At 41.3% G+C, this 26,946-nt stretch overlaps 1 protein-coding gene across 1 annotated transcript in view; it reads right to left on the minus strand.

Annotated features, from left to right (window-relative positions):
- Positions 1-4,680: 4,680 nt before the first annotated feature.
- The window catches only part of LOC105750570 (nuclear body protein SP140-like protein), a gene marked incomplete at its 5' end in the record, with an annotated part of 44,762 nt that continues 22,496 nt past the window's right edge, over positions 4,681-26,946 (minus strand). The window contains 12 exons of the mRNA XM_031969294.1: positions 4,681-7,264; positions 9,505-9,648; positions 9,933-10,004; positions 11,238-11,361; positions 11,978-12,096; positions 13,720-13,785; positions 14,113-14,252; positions 18,876-19,004; positions 21,496-21,538; positions 24,598-24,645; positions 25,419-25,496; positions 26,268-26,315. Of these exons, the coding sequence (XP_031825154.1) occupies positions 7,181-7,264; positions 9,505-9,648; positions 9,933-10,004; positions 11,238-11,361; positions 11,978-12,096; positions 13,720-13,785; positions 14,113-14,252; positions 18,876-19,004; positions 21,496-21,538; positions 24,598-24,645; positions 25,419-25,496; positions 26,268-26,315 (1,095 nt within the window). The remainder of the gene's footprint in view (positions 7,265-9,504; positions 9,649-9,932; positions 10,005-11,237; positions 11,362-11,977; positions 12,097-13,719; positions 13,786-14,112; positions 14,253-18,875; positions 19,005-21,495; positions 21,539-24,597; positions 24,646-25,418; positions 25,497-26,267; positions 26,316-26,946) is intronic.

Raw genomic sequence — 26,946 nt, forward strand, 5'->3', positions numbered from 1 at the left:
GCCTAGTACTTAGTAAGTGCTATATAAATGTATATTCCCTTCCCTAGAATACATACAATAGGTGCTTAATAAATATTAATTGAATGACTGTCAACTGAAGGGAATAAGGAAAGAACTTCTGTGTCTTTAAAAAAACAAACAACAAACTATTTATTCTATTATAATATTTATTCTAATAGTATATTGCTTTTCCAATTACATGTAAAGATGTTTTTCTCCATTCATTTTTGTAAGATTTTGAGTTCCAATTTTTTTCTCTCTTGAACATTTGTGTCTCTTACTCATACTTTATTGATGATTAAACTGTTCTCTATTTTATTGGGAAAGAAGGCAGAAGAGGTTTCCAGCAAAGTAGGGTGTTTGCTGCCAAAACACACATGGCAAGAATAATATTTGTGCTGTGGAAGACAGAAGTGCTCATATGAGAAGGGCCCAGATGAAGCCAGTTTCTCCTATCACATGGTGGATGTCAATTTTCCCCTGATTTTGTTCCAGAATTTGGTAAGGAACCAAATGAATTTGGACTTCCCTTTAGGAAAGAGGAAGGGGTATGTACAAAATACATTTCACAGAGAGAAATGGAGACTTGAGCAGATAGTGAGTCCCAGGTTGCCCAGGTAATTTGTGGCAGAGGAGGATGTTAGTGGAGGGAGACACTCTTCTGAAAAAGAAGGTGAAGGTCCTCCTTGCTGTCCCATTTTTATTCTTAACCATAAGGCTTTGGCTCTCATTGATCCATGCCTCCTGTTATCTTGTTGGTGGTTATGAACTCACAGTCCCTATCTTGGAGCGATGTGGTTGTCTCCACAACACTCTTGATTTCTCTAGTTTCACTTTCTAGATTTGGGTGTGACCTTTGCTCTCTCTGATATCTTGGGAAAATCCCTTCTCTGGGCCTCAATTTCTCCATTTTTTTTAAAAAAAGAGGCTTAGACTGGATTAATTTTCAATACGACAACATTTCATCTGCTGCAGTTCTTGTCTAGGTAAATGCCCTTGCTGGGGCTAGGTTGCTACTCAAAACCTGAATTTGCTCCAAGGAGCTACTGACTTGGATTGCCCTGATTTTTTTTTTTTATATTAAAGCTTTTTGTTTTCAAAACATATGCATGGATAATTTTTCAACATTAACCTTTGCAAAACTTTGTGTTCCAATTTCTCCCCTTCCTCCACCCCCTCCTCAGATGGCAAGTAATCCAATATATGTTAAACATGGTAGAAATATGTGTTTAATCCAATGATTGCCCTGATTGTGTGGGGGGAGGCAGAATGTGAGAGAACCCCTGTATTTATTTATTTATTTTATTTTCAAAATATATACACAGGTAGTTTTCAACATTTATCTTTGGCAAAACCTTGTATCCTGTTTTTTTCTCTCCCTACAAGTAATCGAATATATATTAAAAACATATGCATTTCACCTATAAATATACACACATACAGCATAGCCATGGATAATATTCAACATTTGCTTTTGCAAATTTTTCCCTCCCTCTCCTATCCTCTCCCCTGGATGGCAAGGAATCCAATATATGTTAAATCCATATTTCCACAATTATCATTTTTAAAGAAATAATTTATATTCTGAAAAAATCCATAAGATATAGAAAGAGGAAGAAGGAAATAAGCATTTATTAAACTCCTCCTATGAGCCAGGCACTTTACAAAGACTCCATGACCTTTAGGAATCATCCTATAGATAAACCACATAATTGCATCCTCTTTTTCCTGGTATAGAACTGACCATCTGGGGGCTGTGCTGCTCTTTCCCTGGCTCCTTGCTGGAGGGCAGGCCCTTCCTGTGGGCATGCTTCCTTCAATCTCCAAGCTGGCATTTATTTTCCAGCGTACATGATGCACAGAGATGGACAGAAACAATCCAGGTAAAGAGCAATACATACAGAGTAAAGGTAAAAGGCTGGAGCAGAATCTACTATGCTTCAGGTGAAATAAAAATAAGCAGGAGGAGCTATCCTGATCTCAGATCAAGCAAAAGCAAAAATTGATCTAATTAAAAGAGATAAGGAAGGAAACTATATCTTGCTAAAGTGTAGCACAGATAATGAAGCAATATCAATACTAAATATATATGCACCAAGTGGTATAGCATCTAAATTCCTAAAGGAGAAGTTAAGAGAGCTGCAAGAAGAAATAGATAGCAAAACTGTAATAGTGGGAGATCTCAACCTTGCACTCTCAGAACTGGATAAATCAAACCACAAAATAAATAAGGCAGAAGTTAAAGAGGTAAATAGAATACTGGAAAAGTTAGGTATGATAGATCTTTGGAGAAAACTAAATGGAGACAGAAAGGAGTACACTGTTTTTTTTGGCAGTTCATGCAACCCATACAGAAATTGACCATATATTAGTACATAAAACCCTCAAATTCAAATGCAGTAAGGCAGAAATAGTAAATGCATCCTTTTCAGATCACAATGCAATGAAAATTACATTCAATAAAAAGTCTATTTGGAAAATAGACCAAAAAGTAATTGGAAAGTAAATAATCTCATACTAAATAATGATTGGGTGAAATAGCAAATTATAGATACAATTAATTTTTTCACCCAAGAAAATGACAATAATTAGATGACACACCAAAATATGTGGGATGCAGCCAAAGTGATAATAAAGGGAATTTTATATCTCTAGAGGCCTACTTGCATAAAATAGAGAAAGAGAAAATCAATAATTGGGCTTGCAACTAAAAAAGCTAGAAAAAGAGCAAATTAAAACCCCCCCGGTCAAACACTAAACTTGAAATTCTAAAAATAAAAGGAGAGATTAATAAAATTGAAAGTAAAAAATTTATTGAATTAGTAAGTAAAACTAGGAGCTGGTTCTATGAAAAAACCAACAACTTAGATAAACCCTTGGTAAATTTGATTAGAAAAAGGAAAGAGGAACATCAAATTGTGGTTTGAAGGCCCACCTCTGCCAAGGAGTTCAGGGAGTTCTCCAAGAAGGATTTTCCAGGTCCTTTAAATCCTGGTCCAGCTAACAGCTGGCTGTCCCCATGGATCAGCCAGGTTACCCTGGCGCTCCAGATTGTAACCTTCCGATTTGAAGCACCGAGCCTCACCCTCCACCCTTCCCAAAGTTAACCTGGGAACGTGGGCGGTGCACTCTGGGGACAGGTTCTCGGCTGAGAGTGAAAGATTATGGATGGGTGGGGGGGGGGGGCCTGCCCCCAAGGTGGCATTTAAGCCTATGCCCATAAAGTAAAGGGGGGCAGAGTCCAGACAGAGCTAACAGCTTGTGGAGAGGGTGGGGCTGGTCAGGTTTATCAGCCAGTATATTCCATCAAGGGCTGACATAAAGGTCTTATAGGGAGACAGCAGTGCTCCAGGGAGTGGAGGCTGAGGGGATGAGGGGACAAGTGTTGTGGTTTCCCCTCCCAAATGAGAAGTGGTTGCGTCTGGTCTTGGGGTAAAGGAGGGGGATTAATAACTACATAAAGGCCTATGAGGATGTTTTCCCTCGGGAGGGTCCTTCTGTGGATTGTGAACAGGGCTCCCAAATCTCTTCCTGCCACAGAAAATCTGGTACCCCATGTCCTTCCCAATCCCCAGGCCTCATCGTACCATTCTCTCATTGTGACTGCAGTGGGATTGCAGGTGCCTTCCTTCTGAAACTATTGTGCTGGTGTTAATCTATGCATCTTAATGTAGGAGTCCTCACCTCCCTCAGAGAGCCACTCTGCACTGGTCTCACAGCCCCATGACCCACCGTGATACTGGCCCGACCTCTGACACTTAGACAGTCCATCCACTGGGCACATACAGTACTGGGTTTTCCCCAATCCTGTCTCCATGCTCACAGACCCACATCCATACAAGGGGAGGGCCGTGTTTCCACACTCCCTTCCCTTTACTTTGAAGGACCATTTTCCATGAGTGCTGTAAAACAATGTCAGCAGGAGGGAGGGGATTTCCAAGAGCTGGTATAGGGCCAGTTAGAACCATGGCTGCCCATAAGTCTCATTCTGGGCCATCACCTCCCCCCAGCAGTTCTTATTAGGTTCCACACATATCAATGGGGAGAATAACGGCCAGGCTTCCCCAATGGGGCAGGAGAAGCAAGAGAGAGCATCAGGCCATAAAAGGGGATAAGGCATGAAAACACCATCTTCCTGAGCCAGTCCTGCAGATGCCTCAGGAGCAGGGTCACATGGGAACGATGGATCCATGTTTTATGGTCGGCTACCTTCACTGCTGAGGGATTGGAGAAGATGATCTGGTGGGGGCCGGTCCCATGGGGTTCCAATGAAGAGCCACGAGGAAATGTTCTGGTCAGGATCCAATCCCCCGGTTAGAGGTCCAGTCCAGTAGGCGGGGGCTCAAAAGAGAGCCCTGACCACTGCCCGGGTGTCCTGGAGAGCTTGCAGGGACTTGACAAGGGAATCATTAGTAACATCCTAAGAGCCGTCCTGCCCCATGTGGGGAAGAATGGGGCTGGAACACCCAATAGGCTCCTACCCAGGTCTCGCCAGTTCCCAACCGGAACTTAGAAATGTGCTCCTCAAGTGTCCTGTTCATTCCTTCTACCTGACCCTAATTCTGTGGTCCATAGGCACAGTGAAGGCACCACTGGGACCCGAGGGCCTGTGCCAGGGAGTGAACAGCATCAGAAACAAAAGCCGGGCCACTGTCAGACTCCAGAGAGAAAGGGAGTCCAAACCTGGGGATGATCTCAGTCACAAGTTCCTTGGCAACAACCAAAGCAGATTCTGATTTTACAGGAAAGACTTTGGGCCAACCTGAGAAGGTGTCAACAAAAAGCAAAAGAAAATGATGTCCTTGAAACCGGGTTTCCATGTCGGTGAAATCGACTTCCCAGTGTCCCCAGGTGTGAGTCCTCGGGGATGCAGAGAAGGCACAGATTGGGGATAGGCAGTGTTCACCTTGGCACATCGCTGGCAGCAGTCTCAGTGAGGGATTTCATTCCAGCAAGAAAAAGAAACAGGAAAGAGGATCATATGAGGGAGTCCTCTCGAAGTGAGTTAGAGAGCAGTTCTGAAACAAAGAATAGCTCAAGGCTTATGGAAGAATCACACAAACTTCTGAAAGGCGCTGCCAGCCCTGGCCATCAGCCGGGCCAGGAGGATCTTGAAGCCCATAGGAGGTTGGTTGCCCAAAGGTTTTGTTGAACTCCCCCTTTATCTGGAGTTGGCACATTTACAAGTAACGAGCCCTAAGTTATATTAGTCCTAATGAACAGGAGGGGGAAACTTGCAAACAGGGGAACTGAGGCAGAATAACTCAGGGAAACTGAGGCAGGGCCATTTTGGGAAACTGGGACAGGACCATTAAGGGAACTGTGGCACAACAGTTCAAATCATTGAATTGCTTTCCCCTAGATACCTGGAAGGTCCCAGAACCATAATGTTGACCAACCCTATTTGAGGCAAATAAACCAAAATAGAAGTAGAAAAATGCAAGGACTTATGTGGCAAGGGCAAGTCTCTCCCTGACAACCCCAGAATTAACAGCAGTACAAAGGCTCCCTATTGCAGCATGACAGATGGAGCACCATCTCAGCCAGAGAATCCAGTTTGTGATGGACAGTTCACTGTGTTAGGTGGTCTGCAGTCATTTGTGCACTTAACTCAGTCTCTGCTTATATAGGAAGTAGCAATGCTCAAGACAGTCATGCTGCCCATTCAGAGGGGCACCCCACTGCAGGGGAGAAGGGTGAGGCTTGGAGTAGCTCCTGCCCAGAGGAATAGACAGGGCAGCCACTAGGATACAGGTTCCTGAGCAGAGCTATGAGAGTATGCATAGTTAGACCATCAAGGCAGGCAAACTCCGAACTTTTAGAGGCCTGAAACGTCCTTTGAGAAGGTTGAGATACCACTTAAAAACCTGGGGTTACAGACTGCCAAGTGCCAAGGCACCTGATTTCTGGTTGTTTCCAAAAAAAAGGTCCCAAACACTAAGGCTGCCAGGGCAACTCAAACAGAATAAGGGGTTTCAAAGTTAAAGCATCAAATAACCATCCACATATAAAGTTCCTATACATCCACAACAGCAGTAGTTATACAATTTAACAATTTCCACCCCAAATTTTAAATGCACATAGTACAGTTGTAATTTTAACAGTAATTCATCAACCACTTTCCCACTGCCCCCATATCAGTCCAAATTACATCAGGAGTAGGGGAGAGAGTCTCAATCTAAGCTGCTTCAGGCTGAGAAACGGGTGAAGGCTCTCAATCCATGCAAGGGGTGGGTGTGGTGTGCTGACAGCTACCAAAGCTTCAGATGGGCTGATCCATGTCTCAGAAGAAGGTCAAACTGTAATTTGACCAAGATTAGAACAACAACAAAAACCCACATCTAACAAGGTTAGATAGAACAGTCTGAGATAGAAAGACTTGATTCACCAGATTGCTGCCAAATGTAAAGAGCCAGCAGCTGAATTTGCTTCACAAGGCAGGCAAATGGCTGAAAAGGCACAGCTGATAACAAGACTATTACAGAACTTTATAACCACCAGGAATCATTGGATTTCCTGAGATGAAAAATTGTTGATGAAACTATTGCAGGACTTCAAAACTTGCACGAATCATTGGAATCTTTACACATGTGAAGTAATGGACAATACATCCATTTTGGACTATTTCTTAGGAGCTCAGAATGAAGTGTGTGTATTCTCTCCCATCTTGGCTCCACCCCCCCCCCCACAACATTTCTTCATATGCGAAATGGGGAGGGGAGAGTAGGGGAGCACAGTGCTAAAATGGCCTGTGAGATCCCTTCCAGATAATAGTCATTCCTAGTCTCTTGTAAATAAGTGATTTGTGTATGAATGAATGAATAAATGGATGGATGGATGAAAATAGCAATTTCAGACTAATGCGCTCACATGGAATTGTTTTGGGTATTTTAGGAGTGTAACAAAAAGCATTCTCTGCTGTAAAATCTGTTGGAGAAATGTTTCAATATTACTATTGAGCATGACAATTGCTTGTTAAACCAACCAGAAAAGTCCAAATTGAAATAGAAAGAGAAGACTTCTAGGGTTTCAGTAGAGCTGATGACTGATGGGTCAGAATGAGGAAGGCCAGTGGAGAGGTCAGATCTTGTAATTCCAGCCAAGGAGGAAGCAACACACAGAATTAGATCGGCTCATAACTAATGAAGAGTCATAGAAAGATCTGTTGTTCCATTTAGTATTATTTCTCAATATTAAAGACTTCTTTGAAATCCTTCTCAAACTTTTCCTTCATCTTTGCTCCCAGATGACCAAACTGGTTGTCCTGAAAGAAAACAAGAGCTAATGTTTACATAGAACTTTGCAGATATTATATGATTTGGTCATTACAACAATCCTGGGAGATAAAAATGATCATTTCTAATGTATAGATGGGGGAAATGGAGGAAGGCAGAGGGTAAGTGACTTGCCCAGGGCCACACAGTAGGTAGCTGAGGTAGAATTTAAATTCAGGTTTTTCAGACTCCCATACCATGTTCTATCAGCTGTGCCACCTCACCATTTAGATCAAAGCTTCTTAAATTGTGGGTTGTGATCCTAAATGGGTTCCACAAATGAATGTGGAGGTGGTGAAATTATAATTTATTATCAGTAAATGTTTGATTTCGATACCTGTTTTATATACCTATACACCTGGGGTCATGTAAAAATGGAGTAGTGAGTGGGAAAAGTTTAAGAAGCTCTGGCTTAGACAATGGACAACAGGAACCATGATTAGTGGAACTGTGAATTGATACAATTATTCTGGCAAGCAATTTGGAACTTTACCCCAAAAGTCATGAGCTGTGTATGGTTTTCCACTCGGTGATACTACTATTAGGCTTATATCCAAAAGAGATTAAAAAGAGAGAAAAAGGAACCATATGTTCAAAAATATTGATAGCAACTCTTTTTTTGTGGTGGCAAAGAACTGGAAACAGAGGGGATATCTATCAGTTAGGGAAGAGATGAATAAGTTATAGCATATGAATGAGATGAAATATTATTATGCTGTAGAAACAACAAATGGGATGGTTTCAGGGAAACCTGGAAAGACTTATATGAACTGATGCAGAATGAAGGGAGCAATTTATACCATAAAAAGAAAGACAAGTTTGAAAAACTTGAGAACTCTGATTTATGCAATGAGAAACCACAATTCCCGAGGGCTAATGGAGAGTGTCACTTCCTAACAAAGAGATGATGGGCTCAAAAGGCAAAATGAGACATACATGTTTGGATATAGCCAATGTGGAAATATATTTATTTGTTATAACAGCTTTTGCTTCCTTCCTTCCTTCCTTCCTTCCTTCCTTCCTTCCTTCCTTCCTTCCTTCCTTCCTTCCTTCTCTTTCCTTCTCAATGGAAGGGAGGTAGAAAGGTAAAGAAAGTGCTTCTTTAATAGAAAAATAATTAACATTTAAAAATAGTAATTGAAAAATTATTTCAATGGAATTATCTGGCCCTCCTATCCAGGCTTCATGTACGGCTGGAATTGGTGACGGCAGAACCCTGGGCCTGTTAGAATGGTGAACTTTCTCAGTTATGGGGGTCAAGGGAGAATAAAGAGGGAGCAAGTAGTATGCTGAGTTCTAGGGGTAGCTGGCCAGAGAATTGGTAGGTATAAGCAGCAAACTCCAAATAGGTGATCTTTCTTTGTTTTTTGTGTGTGGATGTTTTTACCCATCATTTCTTTCTATCCTATCATAAACATGAATGAATACTATGGTCTGGATAGATTTCCTAGCACTTGTATCTACTGTGGAAGAAATCCAGAATTTTGATTTTTTTCTCCCTCTGTTTTCAGGGATGAGCCCAATGACAATAATTAGCATAAATAAGATTCTGTGGACCTCCAGGCTCACAGAGAGTACTTGCGCTTCCCTCCTGGAGAAAGGTACGAGAGTTTTGAGGCTCCTGCATGACATCTTTGTGGTCCACCGGCCAAGATCTTCCAACGACCATGGCCTACCGAGGCCTATAACTTACTGTGCATGGTTCAGTTTCAGAGAGTAATTTTCCATCTCCCTCAGTAGTACAGGTCAGGGGACCAGCCAGACCACAACACTGGACTTGAAATGGGGGAGGAGAAGAAGATTAGCCTGGGAAGGAAATGTCTAGGAAGAAGTATCCAGAAATCAAGGAACTTAAAGCTTAGCTTTGGGAGTGAAAAGACTCATCCAGAGCAGGCAACCCCCACTAGATGCCCCAAATGGGAATAAGATGAGAGACCAGCCCCTTGTAACCATGGGTGCTTTAGTTAAGGATGGCTGAAGTTTATTGGAATCACAGTGGATGCTTTCTACCCAGGTGAGGTGAGCAGTGGACCAGGAGGCGGACAGCCAGGCAACAAGGACGAGGGCACAGAATATGGTAGGTAGGGCAAGTCGGGCACTGAGTGGTCCGAGCAGATAGCAGAGAAAGAGAAGATGAGAAGAACTGAAGGGAGAGGCAGTAAAGAGAAGTCAGAGTCTAGAGCCAGGTGTTAGGAGGCCAGGGCACCAGGAAGCAGGCAGTGCTACTCACCTTGTTAAATTTCTTGCAGTTGTTAAAAATCAGGCGCATATCCAGGACAAACCCCTCTACTGTATTATAGGTCTCGTCACTGAGCCGCTTCTTTATCAGGTCCAGCCACATGGGTTCTCTGACACACTTGGAATACGCCGTAAACTGTTGACAAAAACATGGAAAGGACATCAGCTCTCACACAGTGGCTGCTTCCATCTGGTGAAACAATCAGGATGTCCAGCCCCACATGGAAAGCAAGTGAATCCAAGGTATCAGCACTTTGGGCTATATATTTGGCAACATTATTTGGCTGCGAGGTGTCCTTTCTGTTCTGTGCCTGGGTGATCAGTGCCCAGCATGGGGCTTGGCAGGCAGTGGGAGTTTAGCGAATGTTTAATAATTTGGCCCTCAGAGGTAAGAATATTATTTGAATCACTGTTACTTACATTGCGTGGATCTGTAGCAAAGAGCATGCTTTCTCTGCAGCAATACATTTTCATCAGGAGATACTCACATTTCTGCAGAAGATAAAGCTTGTGTATGAGACAAATAAAGCCAGGCCAATTGGGGAGTCTCACCTCATGTCTCCAAAGACTGAAGACCTGATGCATTCAGTGGCAAGCTGACCATGCTAGTGAGGTAGCAGAAGAAGGGAGTTCCTGGATGTTCCCTTATTTGACATGAGTGACTTCACTGAAGATGAGGTCTTGTCTAATTCCATATGAATGGACATCCCCTTTAACTCTGCCAGACCCACCAAAAGACAGAGCCCACCCATTCTGGACCCTGAGGCCGACAATAGATGAGTAGATTAAGAAGTATTCTTTCCCTGACTTGGAATCTCAACAGACTGCCCCTAAGACCAGTGACTTAATGGCTGTGGCCCCAGCATAATCGTGTATTTTCAAACTTGTGGAAATAGCTTTAGAACTGATGCTAGTGAATTGAGCAGAACCAGGAGATCATTGTACACGGTAATAGCAAGATCAGTTCTGATAGATGTGGCTCTTTTCAACAATGAGATGATCCAAACTAGTTCCAATGATCTTGTGATGAAGAGAGCCATCTACCCCCAGAGAAAGAACCGTGGGAATTTGAGTGTGGATCTTTTTTGTTGTTGTTCGCTGGCATTTTGTTTTCTTACTCATTTTCTTTCCTTTTTGATCAGATTTTTCTTATGCAGTAAGAGAATTGTATAAATATGTTTACATATATTGGATTTAACATATATTTTAATATGTATAACATATATTAGATTGCTTACCATCTAGGGTAAGGGGTAGGATGGAGGAGGGGAAAATTCTGAACACAAGTCTATGCAAGGATCAATTCTGAAAAATTATCTGTGCATATGTTTTGAAAATAAAAGCTTTAAAAAAATTAAAAAGGAAATATCCTTAACTCTGACTTCCTCTTGCTTCATGATGCTTCTCTCTGCCTTGTCTTGGAACACTGACCAAAATGATCTCTTTTATTGATTTGTATCCTAAAAAACATTTGGTGCAGGGTATTTTCTGTTTACAATACAAGACTTCTTGGTATTTTGAAGATGCAGAAAGTGGGCCAAAAGTCTCCTTTGCCCTGAAAGACAGGGGTCTAAGTGAAATGGGAACATTCCAGTCACTTTCCTAGTGACCGGACTGTGTGCATTTGTGTGTATGTTTCTGTGTGTTCATGGCAGCAGAAAGGCTGATGGTCACTATGCAATCAGAAAGGACCCGATCTTCACAAGGGATAGCATCCTGACTTACCACCTGCTGCTCAAAGCACATCTGGTGTTTTAGAGCCTCCGATTCCAATTGGCAGGATTTATTGTATGAGCTCCTCTTCTCCTTATTCATTCTTATTATGCAAAAAGTGCAGAACCACTGTGCACTGAGAGGTCAAAGAAACAGTCAGTCAATCAGTAAACATTTATTAAATACCTAAAAATCCATGAATATATATCCTGTATCTTTGGCTGATGCCATCACTCACATTATTATTAATTATTATTATATATCATATTATATAATATACATAATATCATAATTATTGATTATTATAAATAATGCCAATTCTTATTAAGAATACAATGGGCATCTCCTTCTCTCCATCCTTCTCTCTAAAGGTCCTTGGCTCCATCAGTGGTCTAGCATTGAACCCCTGATGGAGCCAAGGTCCTGATGTTGGCCAGCTATGGCACATTAGGCCCCACCATCCCATTCAAATGATTAGTACTCCCAACTTTTCCTGAATTACTACGGGTCAAACGCAGAGCTGTGTGATGTGGTCACCCCCTCTCTAGTACATGAGTTCCTGTACTATTCCCGATAGCTAACACAGTTACATCTCTGGGAAACTGGGTGTCCCCAGAGCCATCCATTTCAGGAATATTTCCCTTAAAGAGGAGTTGTCCCTCTAACAAATAGCCTGGGACCCTAGAAGCTTGAGCTCCACGGGGACCTCACACTCGCCCCGCCAGACTTTACATATTGGAATCTCATCTCACCCATTCTCCTGTGAAACAGCAGGGATGTGGCAGTCCCCATGGAAGGATCTGGGACAGGAGTCACAGCAGAACAGTTTACCTCCATCTGTACACACGAAGCACTCATTGCTATTCTCTGGCTGAAAAGGAAAGAGGGAAGAAAATATTACTTGTGGATCTGAGGGATCTGTTTGATTTTATACTCATGAAGATAACTTGACACCTCCTGTAAAGAGGTAATCTCTGACCCAAGAAATATAGGAGAAACCATACAGATGGATTTGATGGGAAAGGAGTAGGTGACTCTGTTGTAGTCTTGGATGTTTCTTTAGCTCCTCATCTATATCTTCTTTCTGTCTCAGTGGTCTATAGTATATTTCACTGACAACATCATTTATGCAGCTGCTTCCACTGATTTTCACTATGCTCTCCCCCTGTTTGATTCTACTTTCTTAATATACCATGATAACTTCTTCCCCTCCTTTTTTCTCCCCTTTGAATTAAGAATTCCTTTCTCACCAAGGCCCAGTGACATTTATGAGTCCACAGATCCATAATAAGTATCAAATTAACTTGTGTGATTTTTCAGAAGGATGCATTGGGAATGAACAATAGATTCAAACCCAGGTCCTCACTGTACCACAGCAATCTCACAGACTTCTCTGCCAAATGACTTATCCAATTTTTTTAAAGTTTAAAAATATTTTAATTAAATTAAATTAATTTTAATTAAAAATATTAAGTTTAAAAATTTAAAAATAGTGCATTTTAAAAACTGACACAAATGATTTGAAACAAATTTGCAGTTTTTGTGAACTATACATATATACATACATACATACATATGTGTGTGTGTGTGTGTGTGTGTGTGTGTGTATAAAACAACTCACATTTACAATTTACACAGGGCTTTCAAGTTACATACATGGCAGTAGATAGTAACAGAACCTGGTGCCTCTTGAGTTCTTCAGGGATTGGCTCCCAATGGAGGGCACCACCAACACAGATCCTATTAAACAACCTTGGAATGCAGCCAAATGGGGCAGTGGATAGAGGGCTAAATTTGGAAATAGGAAGACCTGAGTTTGAATCCTACTTTAGTCATTGTATGATTCTGGGACAGAGCCCTCATTTCTCATTTTCTATCTGCTTCAGTTTCCTCATCTGGAAAATAAGGATAACCATAGCACTGGCTTCCTAGGAATTATTGTAAGGAGATAATGGGATATTTGTAAAATACTTAGTAAACTTTAAGGGATTTCATATACATGCTTGATCAGGTGGATGGCACAGTGGAAAGAACACCAGACATGGACTTAAGAAGACCTGAGTTCAAATGTGGCTTCAGAAACTTACTAACTGTGACTCTGGACAAGTCTCTTAACCCTGTTTGTCTCAGTTTCCACAGCTAAGGAAATGGCAAATCCCAAGTGGGATCACAAAGAGGCAGACATGACTAAAAAACAACAAAATATGAGTGTTAATTTTTTATCCTTTCATGAAATTTTTCAAAAATGTGTCTAAATGATATGAGGTGAGCCATGAGATATAGTGGAATGACTCTGTAGTGTGGGTCTGGAGGTTTGGATTCCTATCTTGGCTCTTCTATTGACTCACTGGGTAACTGGGACAAGTGGATGACCCTTTCCCAGCCCCTTCTTCCTCACGGGTACTTGAGAAGGTGAGGAAATCCCAGCCTAGCTTTTACTCTGCTAAGAAAGGGACATAGGCAGGGTAAGACAAGGGAGGAACGTGGAACTCACGAAGATGTCCTCCTCCTTGCAGATGGCACAGCCGCAGCCGCTTTCATGAAGATTCAAAATTTTGTTCTGTTAGAGAGAAGATGGAATAGCATTAAAAGAGTTGCCCATTGGGGGCACTAAGCCCTTCCTTTGGGCAGATTCTTCCAGAGAGGAGGGAACAGCTGACACACTAATCTCCCTCAGGCAGAGCTACTTAAATTGTCATCCCCACTGTGGAGGAAAGTCAGAGCCACATCAGAAGGCCAGGGGGTTTCCATGAGGAGAAGCAGGGCCGGGGATGCTTCTGGATCACCCCTGACTTTCCTGTAACTTCATCTGAATTGTCCCTCTCACAAGCATGCAAGGTGTTGGGTTGCTAAGAGTGCCAGGGAGGAACTGAGCCTAGGAGCCTACCTCAATGAGGCACTGGAGAGATAGTCTACCACAGTAGATGCTGTGGGTCCAGGAAGCAATCTCGAACTCGGGGTCCTTGGCCAAGAACTCTGCTGGGGTGTACCACCCTGTCTCTGTCTGGATGCATTTCCCCCGATAGGCTGTAAAACAAACAGAAGGAAAGACTAGGGAGAAAAGGAAAATATGGCAGCCCTCTTGCCTCAGGCTCGATCTTCAGTGTTCATGGCCTGTCTGAACTTTCCCTAGAAGGGGAAAGACCATCAAGAATAAGATATTGCAGAATAATCAAAATTACTTAGAGATTAGCCAGCAGTCCTTTCTATAACAACTCTAAAAGATAGATATCCAGACTAGCATACATTTCCATGATGGGAAGCCCATTACCTGATGCTGTAGGGTTTTTTTTTTCCTTCCCATTTTTAGGAAGTTCTTTATATCCAATTCAATTTACTTAGATAAAGACTGATTAAGCAATAACAAAGTAGGTTCTGGGAAACAAAGGCAAAAAACCATAATAAAAATCAAACCTGCCTTTAAAGAGCTTACATTCTACACTGGGTTGAAGTTCCTAAATCTTTTACCCATTGTTCTCCTCTTTTGGGCAATGCTGAGGGTGTTGAACTCCTTCATTTATAGGGTTGGCCCTCACATTTTGGAGGGAAGTGAGCACACCTTCCCCATAGGCTTCTTCAGAATAAGAACCCTGGGTTCCTCCAGCTGCTCTTCAACTTGACAGCAATGAAGAATATGGGGACATCATTATTCCTCATCGTGAGGAGAAGTCTTATGGCTTTCAGCTGTTTGGCTCTATCAGCACTGATTCCATCTCCTCCTATCTTCTCCACCCTATCCCCCCATGTCCCCCACAATGTTGGCTCATGATGATAAAAATTTTTGTGGCCCCCAAAATTCCCACAGGAGGTTGTTCAGTCAGTCCTGCTCTAACTATATGTGCATCATTGATCCCATAGATCTAAATGTAAGCTTTTCCATTGCTCTCTATGTTCTGGACCCAACTTTTCAGCTTGTGGGGATCCTTTCAAGGCTTAGTTCTGCCATCCATCCAATTATCCATCCCTCTGACCCATGCATTCTCTCTTTCATCTAAGTTGTTAATAAAACATTGACCAAGACAATGCCAGTAATGGAGACTTGAGGCACACCCCTAGAGACCTCCCTGAGTGTGGTGACAGCTTGAATGGGCCCTGTCCAAGTCAAAACCTGAAACAAGTGAGTGATTAAAGAACAAGATCTTCTGATCATAAGGATGCAAGGCCTGCTTGTCAGGCTCAAAATCACCACAAAATCATAAATTTGCCAAGATTTTGCTGACCATTATTATACTTACTTTCCCCCTAATCTACAATATACTTCTCCCACATAAAACCAGAAATTTCCCACTATTATGTAAAAACACAGTCAAACTAGCCTTCCCTACTAGCTTCCTTCCATTAACCCTATTCATCCACTCAGGACAAGAAGCCACAATCACAAACTGACACAACAACCTCTCACAAGGTTCCCCATGAACACAACGAAGATGTGGGTTAGATGATGGCTCAGTTGTATGATCTCAGAACCACTTGAGTGGTGGGATCCAAGGTAAGGTCCACTCTCCATTTGGGAATGTCTAATAGGCAGCTGGGAATGCAAGATTGGGGAAACAGCATGTAGAAAACTGGGGAGGCTGTTCCTTCTTTCATATGTATGGTTTCTTTTCAGCAAAGTGTTCTAAAACCTTTCCCAAAGGCCACTGAACAAGAGATTGAATAATGAGAAGCATTCCGTAGGTTTCCCCAGACTTATTATTTCTGTATTATTCTCAAAATAATACTTTTAAATTCATAAAATAAAATGCAAAGGAAACCAATTAAATTGAAATGCATATGTGTACACATACATGTATGTTTTTGTATACTTAAACACACACATGCAGTACACAGATCTCATATTAAGAAACTCTGCTTTACCATTGTACCCGGCAACATCAATATTATACAATGAGCAATTTTGATGAATGTGACTCTTTCCAACAATGAGATGATTTAAGCCAGTTCCAATGATCTCATGATGAAGAGAGCCATCTACGCCCAGAGAGAAGACTGTGGGAACTGAGTGTGGAACACAACATAACATTCTCACTCTTTTTGATGTTATTCATTTGCATTTTGTTTTCTTTTTTTTTCTCCTTTAAAATTTTATCATCCAGAATTTGACAGTCATCTATAGACACAAGCATTTGCATATACAAAAAAGAACAGAAAAATGATTATACATAAAACCATGTATCTCTATCATATGCGGTTTGAATTTTTAAAAAATACAAAACAAATTTAACAGTTTGAAAAGCTGTCCTTGTCTATGTAAGCTTCTGAATCTTATATTCTTTTCTGGGTTTTTTTGCTTCCTTTTTATTTATATTTTAATAGTATTTATTTTCCCCCAGTTATATGTCAAGAAAATTTTTACCATTAATTTTTATAAGCTTGCGATTCCAAATTTTTTTCCCTCCTTCCCTCCCTCCCCTTCCCTCTCCAAAAGATGGTAGGCAGAATGATTTAGTTTATACATATTGCATTTTTGTTTTCTTCCTCATTTTCTTTCCCTTTTGATCTGATTTTTCTTGTACAACAAGAGAAGGTTGAGTATGTTTACACATATTACAAAAAAAAAAAATACATGAACTCAAGTCCTCCAGAAAAAAAAAGAAAAAATTGTAAGATGCCCAATCAGAGTTTGTAGAAAAAAAGTTCATAACCTTTTGTGGGTCAGGAACTCATTTGGCAGGCCATCTAATGAAGTTTAGATCCCCTTCTATGATATAATGTTTTAAAACAATTGAAGGAAATTGTAAATTTTAGTTCAAGGAGAGTGAAAATAAAGATGTATTTTCTTCCAAAAAAAGAATCTCTGCTTTGTTGTCATCTCTTTAAGAAACAGAGGACCTAGAAGCCTTCCAGATGTTCTTCTATGAAATATTTTCCCTTATGGAGTCAGGGAAAGTATCATATGTGTTTAATTTTGACCTGTAAGATACAGTATAAAGAAGACAGAGAGGAAGGTGAGGAGAAATTTCTTCCTTGGGACATCTGTCTCATGTTACAAAGAAACATTCTAAAGAAAATGTTATCAGGGCTTGGGAAATGCTGAAGATACTGTTTTCTTGTTATGATTGGAGAAAGACCAGAGACACTGATGATGACAGGATCGTCTTTCTTTCTGAAATATTTACTATCTATAACTATCTTGGGAAGAAGATGAAAAGGATTCTTACGAGTCAACTAATAGTTGTACAGAGCTTTGCAACTTTTAAAATGCAAAATTATTAAAGTGCCATATTATTATTATTTCATTGTCAATGAATTACACATTCAGAAATTTCAATATTTATTTAGTCCTAAGGCAGTCCTGTTAGTCAGCTTCCATGAGGTAGGCAACTAACGAGATAGTTTCCTGATTGGGAAGTGGACATAGAATTGGCAATTTCAAGCTTTGGGAATGGCAGGGTTACTGATCACTGGATCCCCTCAGGTTGCTGATGCCCCATCTACCTATTGTAGAATTCAGTCAAAAAGTCTCTTCTCTCCCTCTGCCTATTTCTCAGGGCTCCCAACCTTTCCATAGCCATCAGAAGTCATGCCTTTTCGTCTCCAAACCCCATACCAAACTAAAAGCCAAGATTGCCTACATCCCTTCTCCCAAATCAAGCCTACGGTAGAAGATTAAACAATTAAGTATAGAGAGATAAATAAGAAGGTGTATGTGTATGCTGCACACAGTTTCTAACAGGTTGAGAGAGCTGATTGTTAAATTTTCAATAGGAGATGCATATCTCAGAAATCATCAAATGATAAAAATCAAGGCTTGAGTTTTTGTTTTTCTTTTTGTCTAGGAAGTTATAGAGGAAAAATTAATGATATAGGTTAAATTTTTAAGTATGTTACGTGTACATATATTTATTTTCTTCCAGAGAACTGATTGTTAAACATTTAACTGCATACCATGGGACATGAGTAACTACCGTTGGGAAAGGATACTTCTCCAGTTTATTGGATAAATAACATTTGATGAACTGTTACAGGAGCTCTGAACATAGTTGATTAATTGAGCTATTGAAATTTTATTTATTAATAAGAGCTATAAATATACCCTCAAGCTCAGAATAATAAGATTAAGTATGAGTCAATAGCATTTTCAAGGATGACCCACAAGTGAGGTTGGAAAACCTGTAGAACCCAGTTATATGTGAAAGACCATCCTTTTTACCCCTTTATGAAGGTACATTCACTTCACTCCAGCATTTCTCACGGTTGGCCATTCTAGAGTGACTCCTGGTCTCTATCCCTACTGAGGATCCTGGCTACTAAGCTTTGCAAGTTCACTCCAGGTTGATGATGGTTTGTTCGGAAGCAGAAATGCCCTACTTTGTTCTGCTATCTATACCAATGATAATTCCAGGTTCATGTTACAATCACAGTCTTTGCAGATATAATTTCATTTCAGTTCTGACCATCAAATCCGTTCCCAGGGTTTTCTCACGCTTGAGCCAAACTACCTGCTCTCATGTTGTATCACCCAAAGGCACTGACACTATATGACAGTCAAAGGGAGAACTTTAGATGAGTCACTCATTTCTCCTTCAGTTTTCTCCCTTGTTCAACCTGGCAAGTAAAGTCCCTTGGAGGATAATGGAACCAAGGGCTGGGATTTGTAGAACCAGGAAGGCCCCAAACGCTATACCAGGAACCTCTCGGAGAACTCACCTGAGGCAAATTCCTTCTTGTACAGACGCCCTTTGCCTACTCTGCATGTCACATGAAGCCATTCCCTGGCTTGGAGTTGGGCCCGGTACTTTGGTCGGCTGTCCAGGGTAGTTACTTGACTTCTCACTGCTACAAGAAAACGAAAATGAGCCTGTTTGTTCAGTGCTCAAAGGAGCCAAAGAATCCCTATAGATCCTTAACCCTGACTGGACTTGGGTCAAGAGGGATGGTCATTCTCCCAAGGATGAAAACTGAAGCTGTGTGTGTGTGTGTCTCAGAGTGAGATTTCACTAAAACTACCAGAAAACAAAAGAGGACAGAAAACATTCCAAAAAGAACAGTCAAAGGAGCCCTTCCAAAAGGCCAAATTGGTGCCCACCTTCTGGTGAGTCTGGTGAAAATCCCATGAAATACATGAAGTAAGTGAAAGTTTGCCCTAAATCCCCCTCACAGCCCAATATGATAGAAGAAAGCCAGACAGCATGAAGGATGCATGGAGACAGACTGACTATAAAATGGGGAGGAGAAAGAGAATGAAAAATTGGAAAGACAATGAATAAAAGAGAGAAAGGAGGGAGAAATAAAGTTAGGAAAAGAAAAAATAAAAAAAAGATAGAAGGCAGAAAGGAGGGAGAAAAAGAGAGTGAGAAAGGACAGAGGAAGCAAATTAGAGGGAGAGAAGAAGAAGAAGAAGAAGAAAGAAGAAGAAGAAAGAAGAAAGAAGAGAAGGATATATATATATATATATATAGAGAGAGAGAGAGAGAGAGAGAGACACACTAGCTGTGTGTCCCTGGGCACACAAGAATTGTGGGATGGCCTCAAAAACAAACAAAACTCCCCCCAAAACAACTTAGTACTTGAGAATCCCTCTGGTGCCTGTGCTCTTTCTCCTCTTCCTCCTTCCCCAGATTACTTTCCATTTATTTTATATCTACTTTTCCTCCCCTGATCATGTTATTTCCCCCAGAAGAATGTGCGCTCCATGAGCACAAGATCTATTTATCTTCTGTTTTTGTATTCCTGGCCCCCATCCACAGAACCTGGCACATAATAGGCACTTACTAAATGCTTGTTGGACTGCACGGACTTGTTCTTACCACTCCCCACACTGCTCCCTATCAGCTTTTCTGAAGTATCCAATTTGAAAACCAGAATATACTTGGGTACGACTAACTCTGGGGCTTGAGGGGTGCATGCATCCTGAGTGCTTCAGGGGACACACAGAGAAGAATTTGGGGTGGGTGCCCCACTATCCCCGACCTTGCACTGAATGGGAACAATGATGGTTTTTATAGGTGCTCTTGGGTGTGCACTTCTGAGTCCATGGTACTGTTCCCCACTCCTCAAGCCCAGTTGGGAGACACTTGATGTAGGACATGACTATCGGAATCTCCAAATGGTTTTGGGGGAAAATGGGAGAATGGACACCAAGCAAGGGGGGATAGTGGGGACACAGTGAAGGAAAAACACACCCTCACAGAAGGAAAGTTACCCAGCTAGTTACACATAGAAAAGAGCAAAAGAATTTCGAACGATAAACTCAAGCAGGACGATCTGAATCTGACACAGCCAATTTATGACGTTGTTTTAAAAATCACAAGCTTTATGTAGTACTGACTCATGGTTTCCTATACAATCCTTTTTCCCCTTCTGTGCATGTCAAATATAAAAAATTCTCATTTTTGTTGATGATTGTCAAGTGCAAAGTAACAAGATAAAAATATAAATTTATCTGTCAATAAAAAGTTATTATAATAAAAAAATAAATAATAAATTAAAAACTTAAGTTTAAGTTAATTTTCCAAAGTTTAATTTTAATAAATTTTCAAGTTTCATTCATTTTTTAATAAATTTTAGAAAATTTTAATAAATCAAAGGATTAATGTATTTCAAAGTGAATTTTTGAAGTTTAAGAAATTTTAAAAATTGAATGTTTTTAATAAATCAAAAAATTTCTTTCTAATAAATTATTTTTAATGACAGGGATTAATATATTTTAAATGAATTTTTTAAAGTTTAATTTCGTTTTAATAATTTTTTGCAAGTTTTTATTTTAAATACATTTTTAAAGGCATTTCAGTAAACAGAACTTCCTAGAGCTTCATTTCTATGCCACCAAAAATGTTCTCACAGAACATCCTTGCTCTTTCTCCTGTCGAAACTATCACACGGGAAGCTTCGGAGAAGCTCACCAATGCCATTGACAAAAGCTGCTGTTTAGCTTCTGTGGCTCACACATACACACACAGGTGAATATGCATCTATGTTACACAGGCAACTAGGTGAACTAGTGGAGAGCACATTGGACTGAGAGTAGGGAAGACCTGAATTCAAATCCTGTATGTCGGGGTAAATCACTGCTTCAATTTCCTCATCTGCAAAATGGAAATAATAATAGGACCTCTCTCCCAGGGTTGTTGTGAAGATCCAATCGGTTAACATGTAGAAAGTGCTTTACAAATCTTAAAGCTAGTTATTAATGTTATTATTATTAGTACACATCATATATAGCACCATCAGTAGGGAATATTCATATATTATAGTCATGCTCCCAAGTCACAATCTGTTCCTTTTGCAAATGATAAATCCTTACACAGAATTAAAAACTGGTACTGACCTGATAAGTAGAACGGGCTCAAAGGCGTCCTTTTTGGTACCTGCTGTGGCAAACAAGGAAACAGAGATGTCAGGCAGGTGTGCTCATGCACATTGCAGAATGAGTGTTCTTTAGGGAATGGGCTCAAGGATACCAGGACCTTCTGTCCTCTTCCCCTCAGTTCTGTAAAGAACATGGAGGCCATAACCCAGGGCTGCCCTGGACTCTCTGGGCCTAGTGCTTCCCATTGGTTCTGTATCTCCCCAGGATGGGGAGGAACCTTGAGCTGGGTGTGCCATCCCTTCTTTGAGAAGTCCAGCCTCCTTCCACCCAATGGTCTCACAGAGTCTGGCCCACAATGGTCCTCTCTCTATTCCACACGAAAGACCTCCCAAGTTGTCTGCGTGTCTATGCCTTCATGTGCTTATGTGCACTCCAGGGTCAGCGAGCTGGGCAAAGAGAGGGACATCCTTGGGATTGGCACCCTGAAAATGGCATAGGGTCTTCCTTGACTCCCCTCCTCATGGAACCAATCTATTGCCAGGTCTTGCTTCTATCTTTGGGACATCGTTTCTATACAGACCCCTTTCTCTCCTCTGGTCACCAGCGTGGTACATGCCTTTGTCACCCCATTCCTGCACTGTTGTAATAGCGGCTGGGGGGCCGGCTTGCCGCAAGTCCTTCCCCACTCAGTTCAGTCTCCACTCAAGGGCCAAAGTTATTCCTGTAACAGGTGACTGAGATCCTATCCTTCTGCCCCACCTCTCCCAAGCTGTGCGAGGGAAACTCCAAGGACTCCTGTGAACAGTGTAAACTTTACGTAGTTTGGTGTTATAGTTCTAATGGTGGGACTCTGAGGGTCAGTCGGAGCCAAAGGCCTGTTGAAGCAGATGGCCAGACAGATAGTTTGTACCTTTCTCTCCTGCTGATCTCTTAACTCTGAGCTGGGCAAATCACACTCACACATTTTGACTGGATGAAACCTTAACCTGCTCCAGGGGTCTTGAGTCATTCTCCTTCTGCTGACCTAGAAGGGTAACCTGATAGTCCCCTTTCTGAGTCTCAACCCCCGCTGCTATTGATAATTGATACTGAGAACTTTCTCTATCCCACTGGTGGTTAGGAAGGTCTTCTTCCCCACATGGTTCCCATTACTTGTTCTCAGTCAATACCCATTCTCGGGGGACATAATTTTTCATCTGAACCCCAGCTTTGAGCACGTTTCTTCCCTGACATCTCCCTCCCTCTCAACCTGGTTAAGTTTCAGGGGGAGGAGGAGAATATGTTTGCTTCTATTGCCACATGGTGTGTGTATATGTGCTTTTGTTTGCCTGCTTGCTGACCCACAAAATAATAAAGCACTTCTTGAGATCAGCTTCCTGAATACAAATTTCTTGGAAATTCCTGAATCCTTATTTTTACTTTAACTTGAGCTGATGCCAAACAAAACAATTATTTCCAGGATCAGATATAAATTTTCCTTCATAACCTTACTTCAACCTACTTTTTGTTTGTTTATTTATTTATTTATTTTTGGCTGAGGCAACTGGAGCCCAGGGTCAGACAGCTAGGAAGTATTAAGTGTCTAAGGCTAGATTTGAACTCGGGTCCTCCTGACTTCAGGGCTGGTGCTCTATCTACTGTACTACCTAGTCCACCAGGTACCTGGTAGGTACTATCTACTGTACTACCTACTTTTACAACATAAATTGTTTTTTTTTTTAACTAAAGCTTTTTATTGACAAAACATATGCATGGATAATTTTTCAACATTGACCTTTGCAAAAACTTCTGTTTCAACTTTTCCCCTCTTTTTCTCCATTCCTTCCCCTAGATGGCAGGTGGTCCCATATATGTTAAATATCTTAAAGTATATTCAACATACATTGTTGCCTTTCCCCCTACTCGAAGGTCCAACCAAATGGACCGTCTCTCCTCCTCACACACAGCACTAGGTCTCCATCTTTGGCCCCTTGAACTGACTCTCTGTCCCCCAGACTTCTTCCTCACTTCTGCCAGATTGCCAAGTTCCCTTCAAAGCTCACTTTAGATGCACTTTCCTACATGAAATCTTTCTTTATCTGCTTCTTCATCCCTAATGTCCCCCTTCAAAATAACCTTCTGGGAGGTTCCTATATCATTACTGGCCCAGTTTCTGACTTTAGATTTATCCTTACATCATATATGTTTGTGCATATTTCACTGATTCTTACACAAATATAACACCATCATTGTTCTAGTGATGGCCCATAGGGCTGAAAGCCTCGGAGTACAGCAGTCTCTGAGGGCTCAGCCTCTCAGATCATTACCAGGGCCACTGGAACCTTGCCCAGGGCCATCAGAGGGCTCTATGTGTTACCTGATGAAGAAATGGGGGAGGACTATTAGGACATGATTATGAGCCCTGTATCTCCTTGGGGAGGACTCATAAGTGGCAAGTGGGAGTGAGCTTGGGTGAATTATCACCTGCCAACTGGCGGGCTTGGAAAATGGAGATCCCCTGAGGCAGTGACAAACGGGATGTGAAGGCTTGGCAGGTGTTACTGCTGAGCCTTGTCCCCAGAGATCTATGCCTGAGTTTGGAATTTAAGGCAAAAAGCCTTGGACCAGTGGACTTCACTTTGATCCCTGGCAGATGCTGGGATGAGTCACTAAAGGGAGGAGAGGTGGAATTAGGGTTAGGAATGCCCTTTTCTGTTACCAGCCCTGATTCTGAGGTATTTGGGAGCAATAATTGGCCTCCATGTAGTTCTGGGGAGTAAGGGGGACAGAGGAAGGACAAATTCATCCTTGATCCTGGTCCCAATTGAGCTAACTACTAAAATAGGAAAATTCATCTTCTCCTTTCCTGAAAATGAAACTACAGTAAGAGATTCATCAGATTTCAAAGAATCACAGAACTAGGAGTAGGACCTCAGCAGCCATCCAGTCTGACCCAGACCTAACCAAAAATCCACTAGACCTAACTATGGCAAACCCCACCTCCCCCCACCAGTGACCATCCCTTCTGCCAGGGGACAACTGTCAGGAAGCTTTTCCTGACATGAGCCTCAGCGTAACCAGAACTCGGAGGTTTCTTGGGGCACAGTAGCATCTCCTGGGGGAAAGTCCTTTTAAAATTACCATCTTTCTCTGGAGGCGCCTTCTTTTAGGTTGGGGTGGAGCTTCATTCTGAAAAGGAGAAACACCTAATGAGCAGGGCTCCCTTGGGGCTTCCTTGTCCTGCCTTCTAGTCGCATATTTCCAGTTGTCTCTCAAAACTAAATATCTATCCCCCCAGCCCCTAATTTGCAAACTCAGCACATCTAATGGAAATCTTCAACCTGGTCCCCCTTTCTGGCTGTGGACTTCCTGATGGGGCCACCCTAGCCTCTGGACAATTAGAAACCGCTCAGGTCCCAGCATCCTCCTCATCCCCATATTTGAGGCACCTTTGTAGTCTCTCTCTTTGACTATTCAATCTCCTTCACACTCCTTGACTATCTCCAAGGCCTAACTACCTCAGCCCACCATTACTCAGAAGGAAGAGAAGACCACTTTCCCCAGCTACAATCCCTAGGAGTCACTGCCCTCCCCTCCTCTCTTGAACTATTTGTGTTCTTAAATTATAAATCAGAGGGTTAGACGATGGTCTGTTTGCCCAGCCATCATTCCAGAGGCTTGTTCCTAATCTGGAGTCAGAACCCCGAATGGAGAAAAGGCTGAATCTTCAGACAAGTCTAGAATTCACTGAGATTCAAAGGAAATTTTGTCATCTGCAAGTATGGAAATAGAACATTGAAGGAAGAATAGTTCTGATAATTTAGAAAAACCAGTGGAGGCTCTGAATAAGGCAGTGGACTCCATCCCAGCACTAACCAAACAAATAAGGACAGAAGAGAGCAAAATAAAGCTTAGGGGTGAAACCAATGAAACATTTGTTTTTTGATTGAGGGAGGACTTACCTGAGCAGATGGAGGCTGACTTGGAAGTATCTCTTTCCTTGCTTCTGGCTGTCTGTTAGGTTCACCTTCAGGGAGCGTCTACAGACACAATACTCAATTAGTGCCTATTAGTTCAATTCTGAGTCTATTTATTGTTACCAGCAGGTTAGGAGGACAAAATATTTGTATATACAGGTCAAAAATCTCAAAGAAAAATGATCTTCTTTTTCCTCTGTGTGATACTCCTGATCTTCATTCCAATGGCAGGCCTGAAGCACTGAAAATTTTGACTCACTATTTATCTTGGCAGTTCCTATGACCTCCAGATCTTTCTCTACAACATTTCTGTGACTTCAGTTCTGCCCTTTTAGTAGTTTGAAGCATAACCGGCTCTGTGATTCTAGAAAACAGTGTTCACAAAATATTTTCCTTAAGCTTCAACTACCAATCCATAAAAAAGCATTTATTAAATACCTCCTGTGTGACAGGAGTTGTGTTCTTTATTAGGAATATAAAAATATAATTCTATAAGGGGAGATACCAATTGTAAAACAAATACAAAAGGTTCTGCCCAAGAGTATATATTCATCATATTTGGTGCCCTCAAGAAATTCTAGATCAGAGCTGTCAGATATGGAAGGATCTATTGCCAGCATAACCAGATTAAAATATAATTAGGAAATATTTTTAAATGAATAAAAAATATAGTAGAACACAGATAATGCTATGTGGTTTTCTAAGTCAATTTGCAACTGGAAAGGATCTTTAGATACAGTTTAATAGCTTGTTTCTTTTGAATTTAACACTATTGATCTAAGTAATACTTGCACCAGAAATAGGCACGTTGTGGTAAGATCAGGTCATAAGTACCTTTTTTCTCTTGTGACGTGTAGGTGGAGGACAAGGTAGAAGTTTGTCCTGAAAGAGACACAAAGTTAATGAGTACAGTGTCCTTGTCCATGGTCTCTCCTGCCCCTCCTCCATCCCAAGTCCATATTTCTAAATCTGTAATAACAATCTCCATCCCCCGATCTCATTATACCAAGTTCTAGACATCTAAAATGAAATTCAGTCTGCCCATCCCTTTCCTCAAATGGCTTCTCCTTTTGGCTTTGCACTTCCTGTGGTGGACACTTCTGTCCTCTGCTTAATCAGGATCTGAGCCTCAGGGGCGGCCCATATGCTCCCCTTTTCATTGTCACCCATTTAAAGATAACTGGTAAATCCTGTGGATGGTCCTTCACAATGTCTCTATCATCCCTTCCTTCTTTAACATACTCACTGACATCATCATAATGAAGGTTGTCATCACTTCATTTGAATGATGTCAACTTAACTGGACACAAGAAACATTTATTAAATCTTTACTATATTTCTATATGACAAGTGCTGGAGATCCAAAGATGAAGACAGAGACAAAGTTCCTGCCCTCAAGGAGTTTAGATTTTGCTTGGAGGAAGCAATATGTAAACAGAAACTAAATATAAAAAATAAACAAAGTAATTTTGGAATGAGGCAAGGGGAGGGGAATGCAATGAAAAAACAGAGC

This window comes from Sarcophilus harrisii, chromosome 4, assembly GCF_902635505.1.
Source record: "Sarcophilus harrisii chromosome 4, mSarHar1.11, whole genome shotgun sequence".
NCBI classification, from domain to species: Eukaryota; Metazoa; Chordata; class Mammalia; order Dasyuromorphia; family Dasyuridae; genus Sarcophilus; species Sarcophilus harrisii.